Below are 12991 nucleotides of genomic sequence, written 5' to 3' on the forward strand. Positions count from 1 at the left end.
GATGTCGTCGAGGTAGTGAAACACGTGGGGCTCCATGTCGGTGAAGATGTGCGTCATTACTCTCGCCAGCGCTTGACTAGCCGTGCATAAACCGAAAGGAACAACACGAAACTGATAATGACCCCGAGAAGGTACGGTGAATGCAGTTAGCGGACGAGAATTTGGATGTAATGGAAGCTGCCAAAATGCGTCCTTAGAATCGATGGTGTAGATGTATGTGCAACCGCTTTAGTTGTTGATGATTGACGAAATTTGTGGAATCGGGTAACCTTCGTAGACCATCACGCTATTCAGGTAGCGGGCGTCCAGGCAGACACGACATTTCCCGTTTTTCTTCTTTACAGCGACGAGTGGGTTGTTCCAAGGAGAGAACATGGCCTCCTCGATGACGTCCATGGCCAACATCCTATCGAACTCCTTGTTCACCTCCTCCAGTACGTATTTAGACATCGGGTAGTGTCTTTGTTTCTTCGTCGGTGCATCTCCGACGTCGATACGATGCTCATACAGCTGTGTTCTCCCTAACTCGCCATCTTCTGCCTTAGGAAATCGCTGCACAACCAAATTTAACTGTCTCTGCTCTTCATCTGATAGTGTCATCGTTACGTGTTCTTTTGGATCTTCTACTTCTGCTACTGTAGGTATGGTTTCCAAAGTACAGCATACGGCCTTAACATCAAGTCTGGAATCGACGGAACTAACAGCACTGGAAGGGTTTCATTTCGGTTATTGTAGGCTATGTGAAGGCGAACAAAGCTGACGACTTTATGACACGTCCCATTAGCCGTTTGTATTCCCCCTTTAGCATTTCCTTTTCGTAGTCCTAGTTCGTCTACGACTTTTACGTTGCTGCCGCCTAGCAGTGAGCAAGTTGTTCCGCTGTCCAATAAAGCTTTCAGTTCTTTGCCTAGAACTCCGATGACTGCATGCGGCCTGTTGTCTTGTCCGGGATTAATGATGATCGAGTTAAGTTGTGTCAATATCAGGGTTTCGATGAGGGTGTTGCTTGAGTTTGTTGAATCATCTCCCTCTACTGATGATTCCCCGCTCTGTAGTTTCCCGCGCTAGAACGACACGATGTGCAGTTGCGCAGGGTGAATCCCTTTTTACCGCATCCATGACAGAAATAGAAAGTATGCTCCTTCTCACAATCGACGAATCGGTGTCCTGCTTCTTCACAATTCCAACAAGTTGTCAGAGTTTTGCCTGTTCGTGGTCCTGGGATGTCTACGATCCACGAATGTCTTGATGGCGTTAATCTGCTCCGTCAGTTCTTCCATTTTCAGGTGCCAATACTCTTCGTCGTCTGCTTCTGCCGCTTCTTGTAGTCGAGTTGTTGCTGCAGATTCTCCCGCTTTGTTCTTTTCCACTAGATTCACCTTCGAGAAACGCTGGTTGTACGTTGATTTCTGCTGGTTCTTTGGAGTAGCCAACCTCGGTGCAAATAGCGATTCGCGCGGGATGGACATGCGCTGTTGTCTGTCCAGTAAAAGCTTCATGTTGTCTTGGGTTTTGCAGGTCCGAACTAGCTGTTCGAGCGTTGTAGGATTCGCTGCTGATAGATAATCCATGCGCATGTTCTTTTTTACCAGAAACAGCTTTTCTGCGTTGGACATCGGTGGATCGGCAAACCGGAACAACGTAGAAATGTCCTTGTAGTTAGTATTGGTCGAACGATTCTGCATCATCTTGGTAACGGAAAAACGCCTCGGCTCTCAGCAACTGCCCATGCTCTTCACCCAGATAGTCTCGATGAATTATTCGCTTGAATGCATCCCAGGATACCAGTTGACGTTGGTTGTCTGCGTACCACTCGTTCATAAGTAAATGCTTGACGCCTGACAGCAACACCTCATCGGAAACGTCGTCCGAAACAGCAAAGCTTTCCACTCGATCCAGGAACGTGATGAGATTTTCATCGTCTTCGCGACCCTTGAAGAAGAAACGCCAGTGGTGTATCGCCTTCTGCATTCTGCTATTCCCGTCATTTCTACGTGGCTGAAGTTGTAGCTGCAACAGGTGGTTCAAAAGCTCGTTCCTAAGATCGTCGAAATGCTCTCTTTCCGTGCTGCTGTTTCCTGCTTGTGTTGATCTGAAGCCACGTCGGTTGCCTTCGTTGTTGTCTTCCGTCGATTGCTGTAACTGTTGATCACGGTTGGTTGCAGATGCATTGTTGTTCGAGACCCGTTGTGGTAGCGAATGAGGATTGGGGAGAAGGTGTGGAAGGTTGCTGGTTTCGAAGTCGTTGTTCAGCACTCGCTGCTTTGGGACGGCTCCTTTGTGTTGATTTGGCGACACTCCTCGCCCTCTTCCTCGGCCTGTGTTGAGTGGTGAATCTGCTTGAATCGTGGTGTTTTGAATACTTGCTGAAGCGTTGAAGATCTCAGCAAGACTGTTTTCTCCTCCAACTCCTTCATCTTCCACTGCCACTAAACTAGAGTTTGCACTAGCACCGTTTTCAATATGCGCACGCACTTTCTTGATCAACTCGCTTACGATTAACTGAAGGGACGTGAGAACATCAACTAAGTAGTTTGGTGGATCTATTATTTTTAATCTTTAGTCATAATGCAGCAATCTAGCTCTAGCTATTTTAAGATCTTGAATGATGTTTGTTTTGCAAGCTGAATCTGCAAAAGTTTGCAGATCTTTTATACCAACTGTGCAATTTCCAATGTTCACGGTGGGACTCATAATATGCACCGAACTATTGTGAAAAATGTCTTTAATTTGTTCTTCCTGAAGAAGTGATTTAAAACGCAACATTTTGCTGCGATGTGTGAGTGAATTTACATTTACGATGTGTCGCAATGCTAACTCGTAAGCGATCTCCTCTTCCGAAAGCAAGGAGAAATCCATTTTTCAAATTATCGACCAAGAATAGTAATAAGCTCTTTATTTTACTTTAGATAATGCAGACGAATTTAATGCTTATCAAATAACAAACCAAAAGGTGAAATCTTATAAGAATTCATAAAATTAACGACCAAAAGGAAAAACCCTTAAATTCCTGTTGTTCTGTGTGGGTTTTTAAGTCGGGCGCCAATGTAAGAAGAAGATTGGCTTCGGAAGAAGACGTGAACTTTTTCTTCTTCTTTGCCAGGCAGTTGAACCAAGCAAATGAAATTTTGAGTGCTTGCAATTATGTAGCAACTTATGAATTTCTTGTGTTCATTTTTCTATTGTCAAACATTATGTAAATAATTTAATTAGGCAGTGTTTTAAATTGTTACTCACCCATTTATATTGAACAGAGGCCGGATAGCTTTAGTTTGTCATCCTGACATCAGATGTCGCTTTGATGACGCCGAGAGTGAATTGGCGGATGGACAGACGAAAATAATACATTCGAACTCTGCGGCTTCCGCCCACTCATCACTAAATGCCGAATTCCGGACGAGTTTCCGGACCCTGTTGCTTGAATCCTCGTTGAAGTTCTATTTTCCGGACAGGACAAGTGACCTTGGAACAGAGCGATTTGAAGGCAGGTTTCCAAACCCTCCGCCTGTCTGTATGCTGCTGGCGTGAAACCGGGCCTTGGTTGAACCGGGAATGGACCAGAAAGTGCCCCCTGGAACCAACTAGCGTTTGGGGATCACCGACGACTTGACAACAAAACAAAAGATGGTGCAAGTGCCACGAAAATGTGCCCGTGCCACGTGCTGGTTTTAGTTTCTTTTCCTCGGAACCAATATGTTGCTGACTGGCCGTTCCTGCTGTTGATTTTTCTTCCCGGCTGTCCACTAGCACCTAACTCGCCCCGGGGAACTCATCAAGAAGGACACTTTTTGCAATAGCTCGATTTTTTTTTTAACTAAACTTCACCTTATCAAATCTTTCGGGCCGTACTTTTATTTTTCGCGACGACGCTTCCCGAATCCGCAACGGAAAAAAGACTTTTAGGCGGCAGTTTGCGTTTTCTTTTTTTTTTTCACTTTTTTGGTTGTCAAGAACAGGGTGGGATTCCTCTTCTGTTTTTTGTTTGCTCAATCGGCTGTACTGAGAGCAAACTGTAACAACTTTGGGTTTGACTGTCTTTATTTGCAATTTTAATGAACACATTATTTATTCCGAATTAGTTTTCAATTAATGTAAACCTAGTTTAATTTGAACTGTAACACTATAAATATAATAGATTCAACTGTAGTGGTATAATTGATTCAACTGTTAATATGATAGAATCAACTGTAGTGGTATAATTGATTCAATTGTAAATATGATAAATTCAACTACAAATGTATGATTGATTCTAGGTATTGAACCATAAATATAGTAAATAAAACTATATTGTTACGATAGATTGTGTGTTACTTGAATATTATAGTGTTCATCAGCAAAAACAAAAAAAAATAGTTAGTGTGGGACCCAATACGTGTTCCCTGAAGCGATTGTATCGCTGTTTTTAGGGCTCAGCCGATAGTACCTGACGTCGATGGCAAAACGCAAGCGCTTTCCGGTGATGGGGAAACATTTTCCTCTACCAGTTCCTGGCAGCGGTCGTGTAGAAGGCCGACAGGAATTGGGAAAAGTACACCTACTCTGGCTGCCCGGGAAATCGACGTGGGTCTCGCCGTTCTTTTACACGATCCTGGCAGGATCCCACAGGAAACTAGCATTATGGTAAGCCAGCTTATGAAAGATTTATGTCATGATGTTGAGTCGTCTATGTCATGATAAATATTATGCTGATATTCTTCAATAAACCAATTTCAGTTTCAATTAATTTTTTTTCCTTGTTCTGCTCAATGCTCAACATCACATTTAAAAAGGTTTTGATAGATTACCCAAGGCCACAACATTTACATTTTTCCAAGGTGTAATGAATTTTAAAAGTAATTCTGACTAACTTAAGAGCCCTGAATGTAATTATGCAATAGATTTGAAAATAGGTTTAAATTATTTAAGAAATGTATCATTTTAAAATAAAAGATTTAAACCAATCATTACTTTTCGTCAAGATTTCGCGTATTTCTGAGTTATGCGATAAGTTTTCTGTATGATTACATTTCCTCATTTAGCGAATTTTTAAAGAAGTTTTGAACCAAATTAAATTTTAGTGATTTTAAAGCCAAAATGTTAAGTGAAATAAAGTTTTTTTTGACTTATTGCAGTAATGCCGTTCTCCAATTTCTCGGACACCCCACATTCGCCAGATCACGCTCCACTTGATCTAACCACCTCGCTCGTTGCGCTCCCGCTCGTCTTGTTCCTACCGGATTCGTAGCGAACACCTGTTTTGCAGGACAGTCGTCCAGCATTCTCGCAATATGTCCCGCCAAGCATATCCGGCCAGCCTTCACCACCTACTGGGTTCGCCGTAGAGTCGCGCGAGCTCGTGGTTCATCCTTCGCCTCCACACTTCGTTCTCTTGTACGCCGCCAAAGATGGTTCTTAACACTCGTCGCTCGAATACTCCGAGTGTACGCAGGTTCTCCTCGAGCAACATCCATGTCTCGTGCCCGTAGAGAACAACCAGTCTAATGAGCGTCATATACAGGCTACACTTCGTGCGAGGGCTAAGTCTTCTCGACCGCAGTTGCTTGCAGAGTCCATAGTAGGCACGACTTCACGGCTGGTGTCATTGTCTGCGGTCACCAGTGAGCCGAGATAGACAAAGTCTTCGACTATCTCCAGCTCGTCGCCGTCGACTGTGACCTTGTTATTGCTGGACAAACGGGCTCGCGTGCTTGCTGGACAAGCCTTCCTGCTTCGCGTTTCAGTTTGCGGTAGATCTCCTCCACCGCCGCAGATGATCTGACGACTAAATCAATGTCATCGGCAAAGCAGATAAGTTGACTGTTGACTGTTGAACATCATGCAGGATAGACCATCACCTTTTCGAAGCCCCTTGCGCGATTTGAATGAACTCGACGATTCACCCGAAATCCGCATACAGCACTGCGTTCCATCCATCGTCGCCTTGATCAGTCTGATCAGCTTCCCGGAAAAGCCGTTCTCGTCAATGATTTTCCATAGCTCGTTACGGTCGATCGTGTCGTATGCGGCTTCGAAGTCGATGAATAGATGGTAGGTAGGGACTTGGTGTTCACGGCATTTTTGGGGGATTTGCCGTAGAGTGAATATCTGGTCCGTCGTTGACCGTCCCCCATGAAGCCGGCCTGATGACTTCCCACAAATCTGTTTGCTTGTGGCGTTAGGCGGCGGAGTAGGATTCGGAACCACACTTTGTAGGTGGCATTTAGGACAGTGATCGCTGGGTAGTTCTCACAGTCCAATTTGTCGCCCTTCTTGTAGATGGGGCATATTACCCCCTCCTTCCACTCCTCCGGTAGCTGTTCTATGTCCCAGATCCGGACTATCAACCGGTGTAGGCGATCGGCCAACTTGTCCGGGCCCATTTTGATGAGTTCAGCTGCGATGCCATCCTTCCCAGCCTACTTGTTTCTATTCAGCTGGCGAATGGCTTCCTTAACTTCACTCATCGTTGGGAGTGGCTCCTCTACGTCGTTGGCTACGCTGGCGATGTATGTACCTTCCCCTACCGTCTTGATCTCCTGCATGTGCGCCGTACAGGTGTTCATCGAAGTGCTGCTTCCACCTCTTGATCACCTCACTATTGTCCGTCAGGATGCCCCCGTCCTTGTTCCGGCACATTTCGTGCCCGCCGAGAAGTGCCGGCTGTCTATCAATACGGGGTCGATCTGTCATTGCGTTTGGTACGGTGATCTCCAGGTGTACTTGTGTGGGAGGCGGTGCTAAAAAAAGTTACTTCGTTCGGCCATTCGTTTGGCGGCGGCGAAATCATAAGTCTGAGGCCGTTTTCGTTAATCAGCTGGTGCGCACTGAACCTTCCAATTGTCGGTTTGAATTCCTCCTCCTGGCCGACTTGAGCATTTAAATTCCCGATGACGATCTTGATACCATGTTTTTGGCAAGGGTCGCATTCACGCTCCAGCTACTCGCACCCCAGCTAGCACAACGGGGAGGTAGAGAATCGGAGTTGCAGACAAGAGGTGATATGACCACTACCCGAAGGTTGAGTGTATGAGGTCTCGAGTTGCACATTTTCTACCGTTTGCTAGCCAGTCCTCGATTGAATGAAGTAGGGTAGAAGCACTAGTTATTGAACAGGTACCAGATATTGAACACTAGTAAAACATTTACCGATTAAAACAATAATATACAGTAGAAAAATGAATCGAAATTCGTTGTGCCACTGTTGAAGCCTTTTATACCTGTGTTCAAATTTTTATCAAGAATCTCGGACTCTTAAAGCCACAATCCCCGAAACTTGAATATGTATTCAAATTTTGGCTTGATTTTTCGACTGGATGAAGAAAACAGCCTATTTTTGATTGGGGGAAAAATTGGATAATAGACAAATAAACGTCTAAGATAATGATATGAGTGTTTTAAATTAAGTCTTTTTGAATGATTTCTGGAAGAGTGGCAGCCGTTATTATCCTTATTTTCTAAAAATTTAACAAATTAAAGTGTTCAATCATTGGATCACAGAAAACGCCAATGTTTCAATTATTGAACGTTCAATCTTGCAGTACTCGTTTCGTAAAGAAATGCATGTACCAGTTATTGAACAAACATCGGTTGGTGTTTGGAAATGTAAACAAACTGTTTCTTGGTTGCTAGCTCAACCAAATCGCCCCTGCAAGGCATACTATCAAGCGAAATACCCCTGAATATATGCAATGATATTCATGTTTACGTGTTCAATAATTAGAACATTGCCTGTTCAATATTTGAATCATTGTGTTTCATCATTGGGACAAAAGTAATTTTGAATAAAAAGGCTTAAATAATAATTTCAAAACATATTTCCACGAAAAAAATTTATCGATTCGAAGCAGAGAAATAAGCTTAAGCTACGCTATTAAAATTTTATCAGAACAACCATTCGTTATTATTTATTGGCCACAAATGTGTTGAATCCCAAAGATGGTGTTCAATATATAGTGTTCTTACCCTATAATAAACAAAATCAGAAACAGATTTTTAATTAAATGTAGGTTTGACAGTTATTCAGTTATCAATTATTGATTTCACTTAAAATTGACACAATTTAAAACTCTATATCATCTAAACTAAATATAATAGTACATATTCGACAAAAGATTTAAGTTCAAGACCAAATTAATCATTAAAACAAAAACATCAAAATGCTGTTTCCTTGAGTTATCAATTAAATTATATAAAGGGTGATACGGTCAAAATTTGGTCAATGGAAAACGCGTATAAATCGGTGAAATCGTTTATTTAAAAAATCACATTAAATTTCTTATTCAAGTTTAATTAGTATAAAATTCAGGAAAAATATTCAGTTAGGCTTCCGTTTTTCCAAATCCGAATTGTACAGCCACCTTGTCCACCTTCTTCGCCGCAGAAAGCCAGTTTGCCTTGAACTGCTGCTCGTCCTTAGCAGGTTTTTTGGTCTTCTTTAGGTTCCGCTAGACAATAGCCCAGTATTTCTCAATTGGGCGGGGCTCTGGCGTGTTGGGAGGGTTCTTGTTCTTGGGAACCACCTGCACGTTGTTGGTGGCGTACCACTCCATGGTCTTTTTACCGTAATGGCAAATCCGGTCAAAACAGTACGGAACAACTGTGTTTCTTCAGGAAAGGCAGAAGACGTTTATTCAAACACTCTTTCACGTAAATTTCTTAGTTGACAGTCGGAAGCTATGAAAATGCTGCTTTTCAAGCCACAGGTACAGATGGCTTGCCAAACCAGATATTTATTCGCGAACTTTGACAGTTTCATGTGCTTGAAAATATCTGTTACCTTTCCCCTTTCTTTTGCCGTATGAAACTCCTGTCCCAGAAGCTGCTTGTAGTCGGCTTTGACGTAGGTTTCGTCGTCGATTACCACGCAGTCAAATTTCGCCAGCATCGTCGTGTACAGCCTCCGGGATCGCGCTTTGGCCATCGTATTTTGTTTATCATCGCAATTTGGAGTCAGTACCTTCTTGTAAGTCGATAGTTCGGCTCGTTTTTTGGCTCGATGCACGGTTTTAGACGATACACACAGCTTATTTGCGGCATCTCGGAGAGAGGGGTTATCGCTTGAAACTATCGGCAACTCTCTTTGTCGTCTCAGCGGCTTCCGGTTTTCGATTTCCCCCCGATCCAGACTTCCTGGCTGTCGACAAACGTTCCCCAAACACTCTAAGTACATTTGTAACGGTTGATTTGGCAACTTTTAGCGATTTTGCCAGCTGTGCTTGCGAGTAGCTTGGATTTTCGAAATGCGCGAGCAAAATTTTTATACGCTGCTCTTCTTCCTTGGACGGCATTTTGACAACTGAAGAGTGAATTCCAAAATCAAAATAGGAGCAACATTCTACACACACGCACACCTTCAAAATGAGCAGTTTTCAAGTTTTTTAAATGCAAAATTGAAAGAAATACGTCAAGTTTATATTGACCAAATTTAAACCGTATCACCCTTTAAATAAGACGTGTTTATTGAAAAAAAAAATCTTTTAAATGATGAAAAACTTTTTTTTTAAATTTTCATAATAAATTTTAATTTTCAAATGAATTTATCGAATTTCATAGAGCAGTTTTTTTCAATTTTTGGATAAATCTGTCGAATTATAAAGTTTTTCTTTTTAAATTTTTAGAAATATTTTTGATAAATTTGTCTATGTTGTTCAATTCAGAGTTTTTGGTATCCTAAAAATATAAGCCTTTAAGATTTTTTTTTCATATTCATAAAACGACAGCGTAATTTCTCAATCATCCCTTCAGTTGGAAATGAAGAAAAGAAATGTAAAATATGGTGAATAAAGTTAAATAACAATTATTACTAAACTTTTTAACCTGATCTGACATTTGTTTTAGAACTATTATTTTCTAAATCTGTGTTCTGGGAATATTAATTTCAAGTTTTAAAACTAGATTGCTAAGAAATCATTTTGAATCAAATTTCTAGTTCAGAAAAAGAAACATCATTTTGAAAATTTTCTCAATGACTTACCGAAAATATCATTTATTTGAAACATTTATTTTGATTTGTTTTGGAAGTTTTGATTTATTTTATCAGTTTATTTTTTTAAGCTTGTTTGATAATTATGAGCAAGAAAATGATATTTGAGATCCATTTCCTCATTTATTGTATATTTTTGATATTGTTATTATGTTTAGTTAAATTTGAATTTCGGATTCAAATTCAAATTCAAAATTCTAATTCTGAATTCTAATTCTGAATTCTGATTCTGAATTCTGATTCTTTATGAATGGAAAGACTGTTTTGATTGATTGTTATATTAAGGATTTGTAACGGCTATTAGTCTCGGATTTTTTAATCAAACCTTCGGATTCATAAAAACAAACAAAATTTTAACCAGTATAATCGCAGACACCAGTGTCTGCGGTATAATCCAACACAGAAATTCAATGACAGCAGTTCAAGAAAAGCCGGATCAAACTTAACAAGCAAACGACATTTTATCGGTAAGAATCAACAAACATTCGAAGTCGATTTTCACAAAACTAGCAATGCATTTTAGCCCCTGAGAAACATCCAATAGGGATCGAAACTTTGGAGTAAAAATAATTGTTTTTACTTTAAAATCCAAGACCGATAAAGTTCTTTTAAAGAAAGAATTCTGATTCTGAATTCTGATTTTGAATTTCGTTAAGACGCAATTTTTATATTGTTGCAGAAAAATTATTCAGCACTATTTTTTTGGAAAGCAAATTATGTTACATCCAAATTGATTAATCAGAATGTCTCGCAAGGGTTTAAATCCTAGAAAAAAAAAATCCAAATTGATCCTTGGTTTGCATCCATTTCGTTTTTCAAAAATACTTTGTTCCATTACACTGAAAGCAACATAGAGTGTTCAATTAAAACGAGACAAATTATTTCAAAGAATCATCTCTGAAAACATCGATGGCTGGATTGAACAAATAGGATGAAAAAAAATGATGCTTAAACTAAGAGCCAGAAACAGAATGCACATTTTCCCAAAATCAAGCAGAAAATTTTGTGGTTGCATACCCACCATCCCAATCCTTTGGCAAAGGGAAATTGTCCCCCCTTTTCTGTTCCTGTTTAATAAATTTTTATCATCAACATTATGTAACAATTAATTAGCATGCAAAAAAAAACAATTCGTATTATAATAACAAAGTAAAAAATCGGGCGTGGCATTTTTTTTTTTAATTTTTCACATTTATTTTATAGAAAAAGGTACATATGAATAAATTTCCATCATACATATAATCTCATCCTCATGCGTGCTGTTTTTTTTATAAATGCGAAATCCTCTAAAATTAATGTTACCCACAATCACCCAACTTTCAAAATCCCAAAAAAAAACTCATCCCCGAATTTTCTACACTTTAGAAAAGCGCATGAAATACATAAAATATAATGTACGCATGAGTATATAGTCAAAAGTAGCGAAGAATAAAAAATCTATCCGAAAAAAGAACGCATGGAGGGATGAGGCATTGCTTGTTTTTATACACCAGCCGCAGTTTGCCAACTTTTTTCATAGCGGAAGTTATAGCGAGAGGGGTGTGATGAAGTGTTGCGCGCCACACGCTGCCGAAAAAAGGTGGAATGGGTTTAGTTAGTTAAAAACAACACAGCTCACATCTTTTGGGCGTAGAAATTATTTGAAAAGCGTTTACAACTCCACCCCATCCCATCCTTTCCCATAGCACCGAATACGCTAGGGAAAATTCAGAATTTCCACCCCGTGCGCCAACACATGTAGGTATCTCGTATAGTACCATAGCTCAGCCACCATAATTACCAACGTTGACATGCAGGCGGATGAGTGCTTTGGCATTAATTTTTTTAAGACCAACAAATTAATGATAAATGAAATTAAAAATGCAGATTAAAAGGAATACCTATCTTTCCTTCAAAAATAAATACCACCAACAGCAAGATGAGCGTTAGTAAAATTGAAGAAATACTGAACCAATAATTCATTAAAAAAATATATATCACGCAAAATTTAACAATGAAAACATGCGATAAAATAAAGCTTCAATATCAGAAAACTTGACAAACGACTAGCATAAAAAATGGAAGATAAGGCAAATTCATTATTGAAACAAATTTAGATTCAGAATTTGGACTTAAGATTTCAGATTCAGATTTTAGATTTCAGATTTCAGATTCAGATTTCAAATTCAGATTTCAGATTCAGATTTCAGATTCAGATTTCAGATTCAGATTTCAGATTTCAGATTCAGATTTCAGATTCAGATTTCAGATTCAGATTTCAGATTCAAATTTCAGATTCAGATTTCAGATTCAGATTACAGATTCAGATTTCAGATTCAGATTTCAGATTCAGATTTCAGATTCAGATTTCAGATTCAGATTTCAGATTCAGATTTCAGATTCAGATTTCAGATTCAGATTTCAGATTCAGATTTCAGATTCAGATTTCAGATTCAGATTTCAGATTCAGGTTTCAGATTTAGATTTCAGATTCAGATTTCAGATTCAGATTTCAGATTCAGATTTCAGATTCAGATTTCAGATTCAGATTTCAGATTCAGATTTCAGATTCAGATTTCAGCTTCGGATTTCAGATTCAGATTTCAGATTCAGATTTCAGATTCAGATTTCAGATTCAGATTTCAGATTCAGATTTCAGATTCAGATTTCAGATTCAGATTCAGATTTCAGATTCAGATTTCAGATTCAGATTTCAGATTCAGATTTCAGATTCAGATTTCAGATTCAGATTTCAGATTCAGATTTCAGATTCAGATTTCAGATTCAGATTTCAGATTCAGATTTCAGATTCAGATTTCAGATTCAGATTTCAGATTCAGATTTCAGATTCAGATTTCAGATTCAGATTTCAGATTCAGATTTCAGATTCAGATTTCAGATTCAGATTTCAGATTCAGATTTCAGATTCAGATTTCAGATTCAGATTTCAGATTCAGATTTCAGATTCAGATTTCAGATTCAGATTTCAGATTCAGATTTCAGATTCAGATTTCAGATTCAGATTTCAGATTCTTTTTTTTTTCGGGGTAA

The 12991-nt window shown here is 39.5% G+C and overlaps 1 protein-coding gene across 1 annotated transcript; it reads right to left on the reverse strand.

Moving 5' to 3' along the window:
- Window positions 1-228: 228 nt before the first annotated feature.
- LOC129737801 (uncharacterized) lies at window positions 229-1119 on the reverse strand. The gene is made up of 3 exons (XM_055728964.1): window positions 1111-1119; window positions 775-1064; window positions 229-706 (listed from the first exon to the last, which is right to left on the reverse strand). Exons 1-3 carry the CDS (start codon window positions 1117-1119, stop codon window positions 229-231), a joined length of 777 nt encoding a protein of 258 aa, XP_055584939.1.
- Window positions 1120-12991: the final 11872 nt, after the last annotated feature.

This window comes from Uranotaenia lowii, chromosome 1 (genome assembly GCF_029784155.1).
Source record: "Uranotaenia lowii strain MFRU-FL chromosome 1, ASM2978415v1, whole genome shotgun sequence".
Lineage (NCBI taxonomy): Eukaryota > Metazoa > Arthropoda > Insecta > Diptera > Culicidae > Uranotaenia > Uranotaenia lowii.